Source organism: Dermacentor andersoni, chromosome 3 (genome assembly GCF_023375885.2).
Source record: "Dermacentor andersoni chromosome 3, qqDerAnde1_hic_scaffold, whole genome shotgun sequence".
NCBI classification, from domain to species: Eukaryota; Metazoa; Arthropoda; class Arachnida; order Ixodida; family Ixodidae; genus Dermacentor; species Dermacentor andersoni.
Genome location: NC_092816.1, coordinates 1,802,027 through 1,817,352, shown reverse-complemented (window position 1 = coordinate 1,817,352; position 15,326 = coordinate 1,802,027). Strand labels below are relative to the sequence as shown.

General features: G+C 48.0%; 1 protein-coding gene across 1 annotated transcript in view; it reads left to right on the top strand.

The window, feature by feature from the left end:
* LOC126520635 (monocarboxylate transporter 13-like) overlaps positions 1–10,312 on the top strand; it is a 131,919-nt gene extending 121,607 nt beyond the window's left edge. Inside the window, exon 5 of the mRNA XM_050169432.2 lies at positions 10,114–10,312. Coding sequence (XP_050025389.1) covers positions 10,114–10,253 — 140 coding nt within the window. The 3' untranslated portion in view covers positions 10,254–10,312. The remainder of the gene's footprint in view (positions 1–10,113) is intronic.
* Positions 10,313–15,326: the final 5,014 nt, after the last annotated feature.

The window sequence follows — 15,326 nt, the reverse complement described above, 5'->3', positions numbered from 1 at the left end:
TGCGCTAAGAGTGGCTCGAGGAGGGGGTGGGTTAGTGCGTATATTCTCTGCTACTTTAGCTTAGGTGGCTGAGCATGGTCGCGCGCGCGTCTTGGGGCCAATCTGAGCTGGGATCGAAGGCCAGCCCACCTGATATAGCTGACGGCTTCATGTGCGCTGTGTTCTCGCGCGCCTAGCCCGCGTTCCAGGAAGAGGCAGCACGAAGGGACATTCACTCGCTGCCACTTTTCATCACGGCAGCGTTCTGACAGCGAGTGTCGGCGTTCATCGGGCGACATGTCTTCGTGTTTGCCTGTGCGTGCGTGACAACCTTCTTGTTAATTTATTTAGTAAGCAAGAATTTACAGCAGCTAATGCAGCTGTCAAAATGACTAACCTCATTTCCTATAGCTAATAAATTGCTATCGTAATCAAGGCGTCGCCTGTGGGGCGAAACTGTCACTTTTTTGTTCCATCGCTCTGTGCATGTTCCCTAATTTGTTCCCGTGCTTCTTTGTTAAACACAATGTATCCGCCCCATATGCTAGCACCGGTAGAGTGTAATGTGTGTACACTTTTCCTTTCTACGACAGTGGTAAGCTCCCATTCTAGATTAAACAAGGCCTGCCATGTGCACTCCAACCCATTTCATTGCGATTGGATTTATATGGACACACCAAGCGAATTCCCGCCGTCGGCGTAATGTTCCACATGAAGTCCAAGTGCGATGACATCCGGGCGGCGCAACTTAAACTGTGGGTGTGAGTGAAATATTGCAAGGGGGAGCCCAGGATTATGGTTTGATATCGCGCGCGCAAGGGAGGAAGGCGTGGAGGAAGCGCGCCGTCTTCCATTGCGCGCAAGATACCGGGTGCGTTCTACTCACGCGGTGGCTGCGTATGGCGCGGCTGCGCGAGTCTATCTTGAAAGCGATCTGCGATGGGGACAAAGTGTAATCGTGCCGAGGGCTTATAGCTTCGTGTGCGCTGTCTGCTCGCCGCTCAGTTCATGTTGAAGGAGAGCTCACTCGAAAGTCGATTCGCTTGCTGCTGCTGCCGCTCTTCGTCAAGCCATTGTCTCCACAGCCAGTGTGCGTGATCGTCAAGTGAGAGGCGTTCATGTTTGGCTGTGCGCACGTGACACCATACTTGATCATTTAGTTATCATGCGATTGTTTACAAGTCTATACGGCCGACAAACTTACTATCCTTACATCCTCTAGCTGTATAATAATTTGCTATCGCAATGAATACTTGGTCTTTCGGGCAAAAATGAGACTTTGTTATTCTTCTGACGATTTCCTTCTCATTATCAGGTGATTAAGGCAAAATATATTTTCGGATATCGAGAAAGCTGTATTCGACTTTCCAGGTCTACATGGGCGCCGCAATGAAGCACCCACGTCTGAAATCCAATTTGGCATGAGCTCCAAATCATGTTGTCTATCAGCCAATTATCTATTCGGCCTAGTAAGGTTATTTTGATGGGTTTTACTAGGTTAGATGAAAGAGATATTTGTCGAATTTTAACTAAGCCATAAACAGTACCTTGTTTTCTTTATTATTGAAATTCCTTTTATGAGTCTCCATTCCGAAAGAGCGTACGAATTTCTATAAAATGGCTCACCATTGTAATCAGTGAGGCGACATCCTAAAGAACGTTTTTAATGCGATTAGCATTCTTTGCCTAATTCAGGTGTTTTGAGTCTCTCTACCCTATCTATATATCTGATCTCCTAAGCCGACCAAGTGGTCCGTGTTGTCCATCAGCTTGCATCACTAGGTATGTGCTCATGGCCTGGACGCCGTCATGTTGGTTCCATCGTCGTCATTACAGTTTTGTCATCTGACTCTCGTCATGCATTCTACGCCGACTCAGTGGGCCAAGTTGTCTAATAGCTTCCGCCACTAGGTCGACCTCGTGGTTGCGATGCCGCCATGGCTATCCGATCGTTGTCATTTCAGCTTTTACATTTGTCTCTCGTCATGCCGCCGTCGTCACGCTTTCTACGCCGACCCAGTGGGCCAAGTTTTCCAACATCTTCGGTAGCTGGTCGTCTTTGCAATGCCGTCGTGCTCGTTGCAGCATCCTCATTACAGCTTCGTTAATTGCTTCTCGTCATGCCACCGTCGTCAGGCCACCGTCGGCATACAAGGTTGTGTATTTATTTATTTACTTATTTAGTGATAGAGTCATCACTACGCCAGCATCGTCCTACATGCGTCGTCATCTGATTGTCGTCATACCGTCGTCATGCCATGGTCATGGTCATGACGTCATGCCCTTGTGATCATTCTGTCATCGTCAATCTTGCTTTGTCACCCAGTTCTCATCATGCCACCGCCTTTACACAGTAGTGGCCATACCAGCAATGAGAATGAAAATAAGAATACGAAAGAAATGATAATGAGCTGATGGAGTGTACATTTCCTAGCCTTCATCGTACCACATAGCTGTACATACATGGCGACGGCAATTAGCTAGACAATCCAAAGGCATTTTTTTCGTCGCCGTCGCCGTGATGTTCAATATAAAGTCCAAAAGCGCTAACGTCATCACCGCGCGTTGTATGCCGTATGTGCGAGTGAAAGCACGCGAGGGTAGCGCGCGAACGAAGAAAGCGGAGAGCAAACGCGCCCTCTTCCGCCACGCGAGAGGCTGTGGGGGCATTGGAGGGAGAAAAAGGGGCGGCGTTGTGCTCCGGCAACAACTGCGCATTACGCTACCAAGGGGAGCGCGCAAGGGGAGCAGATGATCGGAGCTCAATCTCGCGCGCAGTAATGGAGGCAAGCGGGGAGGCCGCGCGGGAAGGAGGGAAGTGTGTACTTTATACGGATACGCGCGGTCGCGCGAGCCACATCTTGAAAATGATCTGCATACGCCTCATACATTTGTGCGTACTGTGTGATCACCGCTCTTGCGTTGAAGCGGTAGACCACACGAAGAGCACTTTGCGCGCTGCTGCTGCGGCGTTGCTCACGCCAGCGTTTTGACAGCGAGTGTTCGCGCTGATCGAGTGTGATGTGTTCATGTTTGCTTGCATAGGCGCCGACTGGCTCGCATAGGCCCCGAGCCCCCTCCAGAGTATTAGGAGGCAGCACCCCCGGGGATGCCAAAGCCTACACCCCTCCCCCCCCCCTAAAGTGCCATTACCAGAGTTTTGTCACCCACATCACTTGAGGTTCATTTTGACTTGCCTAGACCTCTTCACTTAAAATTTTATTGTGGCTAATAGCTTACTGCATCATTGTTGGCGCGGATCTGTACGAATTTTAATTCATACTTAATCTGGCTTTATTTCTGCAAATACTGTCAACAGGAGGACTAGAGCACTAGATGCACCAGCGGCGGCTGTCTCATCCGTATTTTCTCACTTGAATATTGTTTTCAATGTACATTTTTAAATGTTTAAATAGCTACACAGGACATAGTTTGTTATATATTTGAAGCAGAACGGGTTAGCCAATCAATAATTATTCCTAAAGGTATAGATAGCCTATGCATAGAGAACGAATATGTTGCTGTTTTTCACCTCTCTTCAAATTGCTTAGCATGCTTTTTTGACGCTGAAAAGAACCTGTAGACTTCAGTGACCACTTCGGCAGAGTCTTTTATCAATGGCGTGGGAAATGCACGTGAACGATATGTGTCTCAATATTGCTTCTCTTTCCAATAAGCAATGCTAACGAGTCATTAAAAAACACGTCTACTAATTTAAAACATTTATGACGGATACAAACATCGTCACTTGCATGCAGGGGTCATAAATATGCACAGGGTGTCCAAATAAACTATATTACACCAGTATTTAAAAAAACAGCAATGCGTTACTTGAAGAAAGCCTAGTGCATATTGTTTCCAGTAAAGTGCAGTAGCTGCCAGTGATTATTTCGTTACAAAGATTCAATGAGGTATGTATGTATTTAGTGAGGTATGTAATTAATTAACCTGAGCCGTACGATCCTAATTATCAAAGTGCCAATGAGGCATTTGTAGGCACAGTCAAGGCACATCTAACGGTGGTATCTTGAGCGACGTACTACTAATTGCGTACCAATTTGTTTCCCGACTGATAAACCCCGCGAAATATGAAGAATACCACGTGACTGCACTCCCACCTGCATCATTAAGAAGCGCACTCGAACAGGCTCCCTCTCAGTTAGAGCGAACGAAATAAAGGAAAAAAGGAAAAACATCGTGACCAATCTAATTAGGTGCCGCGGCCCGGCTGAAGTAACACGTCCCGCTTTGTGTTAGTTGGAAAGAAGCTGTGATAGCTGTTGTCTTAGCGCGGATAAAGTGCACGGATGGCTTTTTCCTTTTTTGCCACAATATCCATGACCACGAAAGCGAAGTGACAACGTCATTGCACATGTTTAAAAGTGTATTTCGTTTCGTCCCGGTCGCCATGCCTTTCTCTAATGAGCAGACGGTAAAAATGATCCTTGCTTTGGGAACTGCAAATGACAACAAGAGGAAGGCCGCAAATATATATAGCTGTCTTGGAAGTGTGGTGGTAGACCAAAGGCATCGACTATTGTCAGAAATTATGAAAACTTGAGACAAACTTGCAGCTTCCCGAAACAGTGGTGGAGGATTCAATCTCTGAGTCCTAGCCCATATGAAATCGTTTGACAGCCCGCACTAAAGCATAACATTCCTTTTTTTATTTTAGCGTAGTTTCTTTCCAGGTCACTCAACTTGCGCCTTGCATATAAGACACGGTGCAATACTCCATCGGCTTCCTGCGACAGCACTGCCCCTACACATCTTACGGATGCATCTGTTCGCAGAACGAACTTTTTGCTGGTATCCATTGTTTTCATGCTGCTGTACGTTGGTATTTCTGCTTCTTATGGACTTTGAGCGTCCGATTCTGCGATGACCATTCCTGCAACTTCCTCAACATTTTCTTGTCTCAACTCGTATTTTATCACCATGTTGACGTGGAATACTTTTCTTCTTTCTCCGATTTCTAATTCGTAGTCTACGTCGCTTGCTCTCTTCCTCACATTGAATGGTCCTTTCCAACTCATGGTGAGCTTGTTGGTGTCATTCGGAAGTGGAACCAGTGCCATGTCCCCTACCTGAAGAACTCGCTTCCGGCTTTCCTTATCATATTTCTTGTACGATGCCTGGGCTTCGGCGAGACTCTCTTGGGTTATGCAACAGGTTTCTTCTAGCTTTCAGTTCCAATAGATAAACATACGAGCACTTTTGTTCTTCAAATCTGTGTTCGACCACATTTCCCGCAAAACAATTACGGTTCTCTCAACGCTCTGCAGTAGATTAGCTGGAATGGTGAAAATACAGTGCGAGCCTGCGGCACTTCTCTATATCGAGTGCAGGTAGATAATGATCCCCTTCCTTGGGATTCTCTTGGCACACTTTGCGTAACATGCTCTTAAGCATGCCGTTTAACTTTTCTACCAGCCCATTACACACGTAATAATATACAGTAATATGGCGCCGTCAAGAGGTGTCGCAGAGACAACAGTCTCCAAATCTCCGTCATCAATTCTGACGTAAAATAGGTTCCTCTATCCGTCAGTATCTCCCTCGGAACTGCATACCTAATAAACATTTCTACCAAAGCCTCAGCAATTGCTACTGCGTCCACCGTTTTCATTGGGACAGCGTCTGGATATGTAGTGGAAAAGTCCACCATCGTGAGGATGTACCTGTTTCCTTTATTCGATGCTGGGTTAATATGGCCTACGATGTCCACTGCGACACTTTGGAAAGGTTGCTCAATTACAGGCATAGTCCCGGTAGGTACCTTTGATATCAACCGTTTTGGGGGTTCCCTGGCATATGTCGCAAGATCGCACAAATCGTTTAATGTCACTTTGCATGCACGGCCAAAAGAATTCTTCTGATACTCGGCTGGTCGTCTTCCCTACTCCTTGTTGGCCAGCCATAATAGTGTCGTGCGCCAGATCGAGGACTGCCCTCCGTAAACTCAATGGCACTACTAACTGTCGTGTTTCTCTTCCATCGTGGGTTCTGACTACTCGGTACAGTAATTCTTCAACCTTCTCAAACTTATGTATGACCCGGCTCTTATTACTCTGAACCCATTTCCCTAAAATTTCAAAATACCGTCGCAGAGTACTGTCCGCTTCATGCCTGTTTTTCATTTCCGTCGCGTTTATATCCATGGCGGTGCCTGAAGTATTCTTTATATGAACATCCTTCCTATCCTGCTTCCTTGTGCTTTTCTCCACTGACAATATGGTAGCTTCTCCGGTATACGGATCCGAACTTCTTTCGTTGTCTATGCCAACGGCTTCGGTGGATTCATGCTCTGTCCTACTTGTAATTTTGGTATTGGGAAAACTCCAGAGGGGATCTGGATCCTCCCCTCTTCAGGCTCCTGGCACATTCCCAAGAATGACATCGTAAAGCGGTTCTTTGACGCACCGGGCTTCAATCCAACCGCAGTATTAAGGCGTCAAAAGCAATACCCGAGCCACAGGCATTCGCCGTACCATACCATCCGCCAATAGAACTGGCGTTTCTGTACCGGTGATATCTCTTTGCGGCACAATGGATTGCCTTACCAGAACAATGTTGAACCCAGTGTCTCTGAGCACAGACACTTTTCGTCCCTGCAGCATTCCCACTACTACTGGCGTCGAGGTTTCCGCGTCTTCCAACCTCGGAGCCGTCGTGACAGCGCTTGCCTTGTCGCTGGACTCCTTCTGTTCCACTTGCGTCCTGGCAACCTCAATTGGACTTTCGCTCGCAACAATACAGGCAGTCTTATTTTCTGGCTTAGCTCGGCAGGTTTGTAATGTATGCCCCTGCCGTCCGCACCCCTCGCACTGCAGCCTCGAACTGCGAGTGCGACCCAAGGGACAATTCAGAGCCCGATGCCCTATCCTGTCAGACATAAAACAGTTCATTGTGCTCTGAGTCTGTTCTCTCTCATCTGGTATCTTCTTATCTTCCTTGTCTTTCCCAAGTTCTTTCGGCCTTGGGCTTCTAAATAGCGGTCGGCGCGTTCAGATAGCTCCGCCACCATCCTCAAGTTGCACTCTTTCAGGAATATTGCCACACCCTCATGACATGATGCTATGAACTGTTCTGGAATCATGTTGTCCCTCAAGTCTTCAAATGTCTTCCCTATGTTAGCCATCTCCAACCAACGATCAAAGTACTTGGAGATTCGAGCGGCGAAATGCTGAGCCGTCTCGTTTTCGTGTGGCTTGGAACTTCGGAATTTATTCCTGAAACCTTCGGCCGTTAGTCTGAAGCGTTGTAGAACAGCCTTCTTCACCTTGTCGTAATCTAGTGCGTCAGTCGCTGACCTCCGGCTGTACATGGCCAACGCTTCTCCCACAAGACACATACTCAATCCAGTCGCCCAGTCGCTCTTCTGCTAGCCTTGTCTAGTTGCGATTCGCTCGAAACGCTCTATGTATGCATCTAGGTCATCTCGCCTTTCGTCAAATGGGGCGATTAGCTTCTGGGGACACACTGTCGCTATCCTCTGAGGTACCACATCTGAGCTCCTATTTCCTGCTTCTTCTCCACTGTTACTCGCGCACAGCTGTAATTTCTTTTCCGTAAGCTCTTTTTCTATCGTCAAGTTCCTATACGCACACTCGACCGCAGCTTTCGCTCTCTCCGCTCTCTCCTCAGCTTCCTTCGCAGCCTCTCGCGCCTCTGCGCGTTCTTCTCTTAATCGCTTCTGTCCCTCGTGATACAGTCTTATTATGGCCTCGGCCGACATGCCCGCGGCACTCCCAGCAGTCATCAAACGTTACAGGCCCATTCCGCTGCTCAAGACACACCGAGGCAGGTGACGAAATTAAAGGGATCCTGGCAGGCTCGCCAATGTTGCCGCGCATACGTTAGCACCTGGTACGCTTGCTTGAACAGGCAGAATGAAGACATGAACGCAAGTTGCAACACACACAGCATTCATTCGATATGCACTTTTAACAGCAGGAACACACGGTATAACGTTCACCACTTATTGCACACGGACTGCGTCCTCCCTTGCTATGCTTTACGCTTGCCCAACCACGTTAACCAACGTCTGTGCGGCAATCGTTTCTACGCTATCGTAAGAGTGGTTACAGTACCGGTTCTGTTCGAGGCTGATATCGGCGTCCTCCGGTTTGTGGTCCGTCGTTACAATCTGGTCGTCTTCACTCGTCGCTGGTGTTCGGCGTCACCGATGTCCCGGTCGACATGACGAAGGCACAGTCGCTGAGGCGCTGTCGCGTTCCGGCAGAGCGGCACTTGTGCCGGCTGCCGCTCCTCGTGCGAGCCGGCCCAGTTTAGTGCCCTAGACGGGACGGTGACCGCCTGCAGCCAGCCTCCACGCGTCTACGTTCAGCGGCGTGAACGCTGACGTGTCCTGGCAGGTAGGTCCGTGCCAGCGGTAGTTCCGGAGGCGTCGGTCCTCTGCTCGCCGAGCCTGGTACTCGGGCGGGGACGTCGCTGCATCACCTAGGTACTGGGGCAGGACCCAGAGTGGCTATCTCCGGCCGTCTTCTGGAACGCAGCGCCCCGGCCACCGCGTCCTCCTCTGCGCGCACCCCTTCTCCCAGATGGCCGCTCCACGCGCTTGTTTCACTCCCTCTTCCTCGTCTTCTTTCTTTGTTTGCGCCTGTCACTCCTGACAGATGGTCATAGAGGCGCTTCAGCCGCGTTATTAAGTGGCTTTTGCTACCACTGTGATCAGTCGGCCTCGATAGACTGATAATAAGTGTGACATAGAAATGAGAGGAAGTAACAACTGCGAAGGTGTGAAACCTGCTGTTGGTGCTCCTGCCGTACCATTATCAAGGTCATGCGCTGTCTCTTCGGGCTTGCGACAGGCAATGCAGTTGCTTTCAATCAGCTTATTTGATGGCGCTGCTTTATGATGCGAGTGGGAGCACAGTCGCTTGGTATTTTTCATATTTCGCGAAGTTTGTGTGCTAGCTAGTCCGAAAACATTTTACGCCATTTGTACACCGCCCTTAATGTCATTTACGGATGCCTACAAATGCCCCTTTGACATTGTTATAATTAGGACAGTTGTTCTAGAGTTAGATAATTAATTGCAATTACCGAATTAAATCTCAGTAATGAAAGAATTACTCGTGGCTACTCCACTGCACTGGAAACCATGTGCACTAAGTTTTCTTCGAGTAAAAGAACTGCTCTTTAAGTCTTGGTGCATGGTAGTTGGGGCATTATGTATAGTTCACTCATTAACCGAAATGAGGCCATGCGGGATTCACTTGAAATCAGTATCAACAGCAGTCATGTTCAGTAGCGCTTATGCTCGGACTCTCAGAAAAAGAAAAAAGAGAGAGAGGCGGCAGTTTCACCGGAAAGGCGAAGCAGTATTAGTGATTGTGAAGTGTTCGACAATTACACGAAGGAAGCTTACACCACGGAGAGACGCTAGATTTCTGGTTGTGTGAGGACTCAGGCTGTGAAATTGAACCGTCTCCGACTATGAGATCTACTGAATTCTCATATCAGGCCTCATATATATATATATATATCTGTGTGTGTGTGTGTGTGTGTGTGTGTGTGTGTGTGTGTGTGTGCGTGCGTGTGTGCGTGCGTGCGTGCGTGTGTGCGTGTGCGTGCGCGCGCGCGTGTGTGCGTGCGTGCGTGCGTGTGTGTGTCTGTGTGTGTGTGCGTGTGCGTGTGCGTGTGCGTGTGTGTGTGTGTGTGTGTGTGTGTGTGTGTGTGTGTGTGTGTGTGTGTGTGTGTGTGTGTGTGTGTGTGTGTGTGTGTGTGTGTGTGTGTGATTCCGAAAGCTGGTCGGCATTAGACCCCCCATCCCCCGCCTCGGAAAAATGACAACTTTCCTCCTGTGTTTGCAAGTGCGTGCTGACACTACATGCTTAATAATTCAGTTACTAAGCGACTGCTTCCAAATATATACGGCAGATAAAGCTACTATACTTGCTTCGTATAGCTGTACACTGATTTATTATAGCCTTGCGGGTGAAACTGCGACTTTTTTATGGAAGCTTCTGCTTGAGCCCACCCAAAAGTGTCTTCAAATCATAAACTGTTGATTTGGCAGAACGACAGTACAGGTTAATAAATGAAAGGAAATTTGTACATTGTGCATACTGCAACTGTTGATGCCGCCAATGTTGCTTCTTTCGTCAGGCTACTTCAGAGACAAGCACGGCGCATACGACGGTGTTCTCCACGTCGTGGGAGCCTGCTCTTTTCTTTTCATCGTTGTTTGGACGGCGCGACTCTGCCAAAAGCGATTGGGATCAAAGCAGCTGTCTGTAAGACTGTGAATGCAATAAAGTGCGCTTCCGGGGAGAACTGACTGCCCCCTTGAAGTGTTGTTGCTCTAGGTGTGAGCAGTCCATTTATTTTTTATTTTATTTACATACTTAAAGTGCATTGCCACATCTCGCAGCAAAACTAGATGTGATGCATGTATCCTTGCAGTATAACGCCATCGGGAGGGTTAATAAAGTGCGGTGCCATAGAGGATGCAATCGTCTCCATAAAAGTGGCAAATAAAGTGGCCATTAGGGGGTAAGTAACAAATATATAAGACCGATCACTGCTCTTTGCGACACGTCTGGCAGAATGTAGAAAGAGAGTGCGAGTAATTGTGAGCATGCACAAAACCTTGCCTGCTAGTGAAGGAAAGCACGTATTCAATGATAGATCACGCGATTTGAAACAACGCGAAACTTACAAAGGGAAACTCCTACGCATAAATCTGTTATTGTTTCCAGTGCATAGCAACATGCATTTGCTCTTCTGTTAAAACATGAACTGGCATCATTATAACAAAAATATGGCCTCCCATTCAGGCTGTGAAGGTTGGTGGACAGCGAAGCTGTAAACGACGACAAGAGCGATTACCCATTACGACTTAAGTTGAATTTATTCACGTGGCGACATTCACATGCACCTTACGTAAATATTAGCCTCAGACATTTCGACGGCCTGCGACTTGGCTTGCGTCGCTACTTCGTACACCTATACACAGAGTGGAGCCTCGTTTGCACGCTTCTCTCCAGGAGTCCTCAGTATACGGGGCCTTCTCATTGCACTGTCACAACAGAAATGAGTTGCTAGGCGCGTTCTTTTACACAAGAAAGTGTAAGTACGGCAATCCTTGCTTTGTATGCTGCACTCAAGCTGCCGTCACTGCGGCAGCTTCCTCAACAGTAATCTTTACCGGGAAACGCATGCGGGGAGCGCTACGTGCTTGACATTGCTATCGCGAGGGCCTCATCATCAATTATGTTGTTCAGATGCTTTTTTTCAGCTTGTCCTTTATTGAAACGTATGATGTTGTGAATATTCTGTGCGTGATTTCAAAGAACGTATGCACGATTCGCTGCACTTTGCTGAGTGCTTGTGACTTCTGCCTTACGGGGATATGAGCCATTGCATTTTTTTGCTTGCTTAAGGGGGTATGAATGCCTAAGGGGGTATGAGCCATTGATGGTGATAGTTTTCGGTCAAGGAATGCTGGAAAGAATCCCGGGATCCTAGCCATATACAGCTTCCCTGTAAAGAAACGATGGGAAAATGATTTCATATTGTGAAAGAAAAATGCGTGTTTCTCTACTTTACAACAAAAACATATTATAAAAAAATATTACTCTACATGTTACATAATGACCGTGTGAATCTTATCACTCCGAATGAGATGCCTATGGTGTTCATGTGAGTGAGATTTGCGTGCCTGGAACTACATACCAACTACCAAGGAAGTCATGAACATGCCAGATCACGAGTGCGGTTTTGTGTTGCTTGGCTAATAACTGCACACCGATGGGAAGCTTATTCTTCCCGGCCAAGGAAAGGTTTCAGAAAGGAGGAGGAGGAAAGAAAGAGAGAAGGCAGGCATATTAACGATAAACGCGCCTGGTTGGCTACCCTGCTCTGGGGGACGGGAAAGAGGGGATAGAAAGATGAGATAGAGAGAGGGGGGAAGGGACGCGGTGACCTCGCCCACGCACGCGGAGGGCCTGAGCAAATCAGAGGCGTTCGCATGAGCCTGTCACCCTCAAGAAAGACAAAAGTGCCTTCATAGCTTTTTGGTCCTATGGGCTATGGGTACATGAAAACTTTGTTTAGCGCAAAACAACAGGCACAAGAAAGACGACAGGACAAGGCGTTACTCTCAACTGACATCATTTTATTGCATCACTCCTTTATAGACAGCTCAACCTAGAGGAACATGCACAGTGAGCACCATGCGGTGGAGCCACCAACATCCGATCCCAAGAGCGCACTCATGCAACAGAATCCAAAAAACCAAATTCAGCGCTGTACAAGGTTAAGGAAGATTAAGGAAGGTTAAGGCACACTAATGCACTGCGACCCCAATGACTGAATTAAAAATGCTTCCGATAACTCTCGGGCGGTGGTGTCACAGCTCTTTTTTAAATCGTGGTATCACGAAACATGGGTTTGCGCTTGCATATTTTACAATGCTGAGCCAAATGGTAACCTGTGCCTGTTGGTATGGATCGCTCCTGTTCTCTAAGGCGCTCGTTAACACAGCGGCCTGACTGCCCTACATACACTTTATCACATGACAAGGGAATCTTGTCATGTGATCACTGTCTGAATCTTGTCACGTCATGGCTCACTGATCTGGAGAGGCAGAGCAGAAGGGTGGGACTAAAAATGAATCTGCAGAAAACTAATGTAATGTTTAACAGTCTCGGAAGGGAACAGCAGTTTACGATAGGTAGCGAGGCACTGGAAGTGGTAAGAGAATACATCTACTTAGGACAGGTAGCGACTGCTGATCCAGATCATGAGAGTGAAATAATCAGAAGAATAAGAATGGGCTGGGGTGCGTTTGGCAGGCATTCGCAGATCATGAACAGCAGGTTGCCATTATCCCTCAAGAGAAAAGTGTATAACAGCTGTGTCTTACCAGTACTCACGTACGGGGCAGAAACCTGGAGGCTTACGAAAAGGGTTCTACTTAAATTGAGGACGACGCAACGAGCTATGGAAAGAAGAATGATAGGTGTAACGTTAAGGCACAAGAAAAGAGCGGATTGGGTGAGGGAACAAACGCGCGTTAATGACATCTTAGTTGAAATCAAGAAAAAGAAATGGGCATGGGCAGGACATGTAATGAGGAGGGAAGATAACCGATGGTCATTAAGGGTTACGGACTGGATTCCGAGGGAAGGGAAGCGTAGCAGGGGGCGACAGAAAGTTAGGTGGCCAGATGGGATTAGGAAGTTTGGAGGGTCAACATGGCCACAATTAGTGCATGACCGGGGTAGTTGGAGAAGTATGGGAGAGGCCTTTGCCCTGCAGTGGGCGTAATCAGGCTGATGATGATGATGATGATGATGATGATGATGATGATGAAGGGAATCTTATAAAACACACGGACGCTGCAATCTACAAACTTCGTGTGGTTCTTTTCACAATCTGGTTTTTTACTTGCTTTAGAAATACGGCTGCACAGCATTGACAGTTTCTGAGGAGCGGAAAACACTACCGGAATTTGGTATCTAGTGGCGACATTCTTTAGATTGTGAGCCACTCTGTGGTAATACGGCACAACTTCAGGCCTCTTCTTTTGTGGATGCAGTTACTTTTGTGCCGCTTCCCTTTCAGTTTCTGAAGCAATACCTCCGAGACTGACGTCACCACAACACTTGGGTAACCAGCAGCCTGCAGCGAGACAGACGGTCTAGGAAAATATGCTGGAAAGCCTGGGTAGTGATCATTACATCATCAAGACGCAAATCGGAATGGCTCACGTAAAGCGTCGGATAGGTACAGCAAAAATAACGGATTGGGATGCCTTTAGACAAGCCTGTGATGGACATCCGCTGGGCGCGATACTGTCAATCGAGGAATGGGGGAATATGCTGAAGGAAAGGCAAAGCGAGTACACCAAGGAGATTGACCGCACAGAGCAAATACCGGAGGTTGACTCTATACTGCTTCGGCTATGGGAGGCAAGACAGAGCCTGACCAAAAGGTGGAGGAGACAGAAGTTTAATAGGAAGCTAAAGCTGAAGATTGCGGAAATTACGCAAAAGACAGAAGAGTATGCGGAACAATTGGCGAGAGCAAATTGGCAGCAATTTAGCAATTCCTTAAGCGGAACGCTGAATACCGCCCGAACGTGGAGCATTCTCAAAGCACTCCTGGACCCGACTAATACCAAGTCGGAGAACAACAAGGCCATACAGAGGCTGGTTCACCAGTTTCAGGGCTCAGAGTATGAGCTCATAGAAAGAGTAAGGCACAAGTGCTTCGGGGACGGTGACCCAGCAGCCTACACGGAGTGCTACAAGGGGAAAGAAAATTCTGATCTGGACAGGCCTATAACAAAAGAGGAAGTATAGGCAGCAATAAGAAATACCACTAGAAATACGGCTGCAGGCGCAGACAAGATAAAAAACGCGTTGATTCGCAACCTCAGTGATGAACTGGTAGTCGAACTTACTGACTATCTCAACAAGCACTGGGCGGAGGAGACAGTACCCGAGGAGTGGAAGCATTCGGAGGTAGTGATGATTCCAAAATCTGGCAAAAAACTGCAAGTAGAAAATCTTACACCAATCTCTCTCACGTCATGCTTACGCAAGCTGTACGAGCGGGGGGTTACAATGAGGCTACAAAATTATATGGAGGACAACGAGCTGTACCCTCCCAGCATGTTTGGATTCCGCGCTAAATTATCGACGCAAGACGTGCTCCTCCAGCTCAAGGAGGAGGTGCTCAGCAACGTCCCACGAAACAGCGAACACGTCATCATGGCACTGGACATTAAAGGAGCCTTCGACAATGTCAGCCACGAAGCCTACTCACAGGAATGGATAGCCTGAACTGTGGCAGAAGGATTCATGGCTACGTCAAGGCCTTCCTCTCTAACCGGACAGCAACAATCGGCCTGGGGGCAGTCAGATCAGAGAAGTTTCGCACCCCAAACAAGGGAACTCCTCAAGGGTCGGTCATCTCCCCCATCCTCTTCAACGTCGCAATGATCGGGCTAGCAAGACAACTCGAACAACTTGAAGGCATACGGCACGCCATTTACGCTGACGACATCACGGTATGGGTGAGCCGGGGATCGCTCAACGAAAAAGAAGAGTGCCTGCAAAAAGCGGCCACCTGCGTAGAAACACACGTTAGGGCCAGGGGCCTCACCTGCTCGACAGAGAAGTCCGAGCTCCTAAGGGTGTGGCGAGGCCAACAAAATCGAACGGCCCCTACAAGCGATGAGCTCAGCCTCAACGTATACCTCGCGGGACAACGCATTCCGGAGAAGACCACCATTCGGATCCTGGGGATGTGGCTTCAGTCCAATCAACGGTGCAATCATACTCTGACACTGCTGAAGACTGCCACCATGC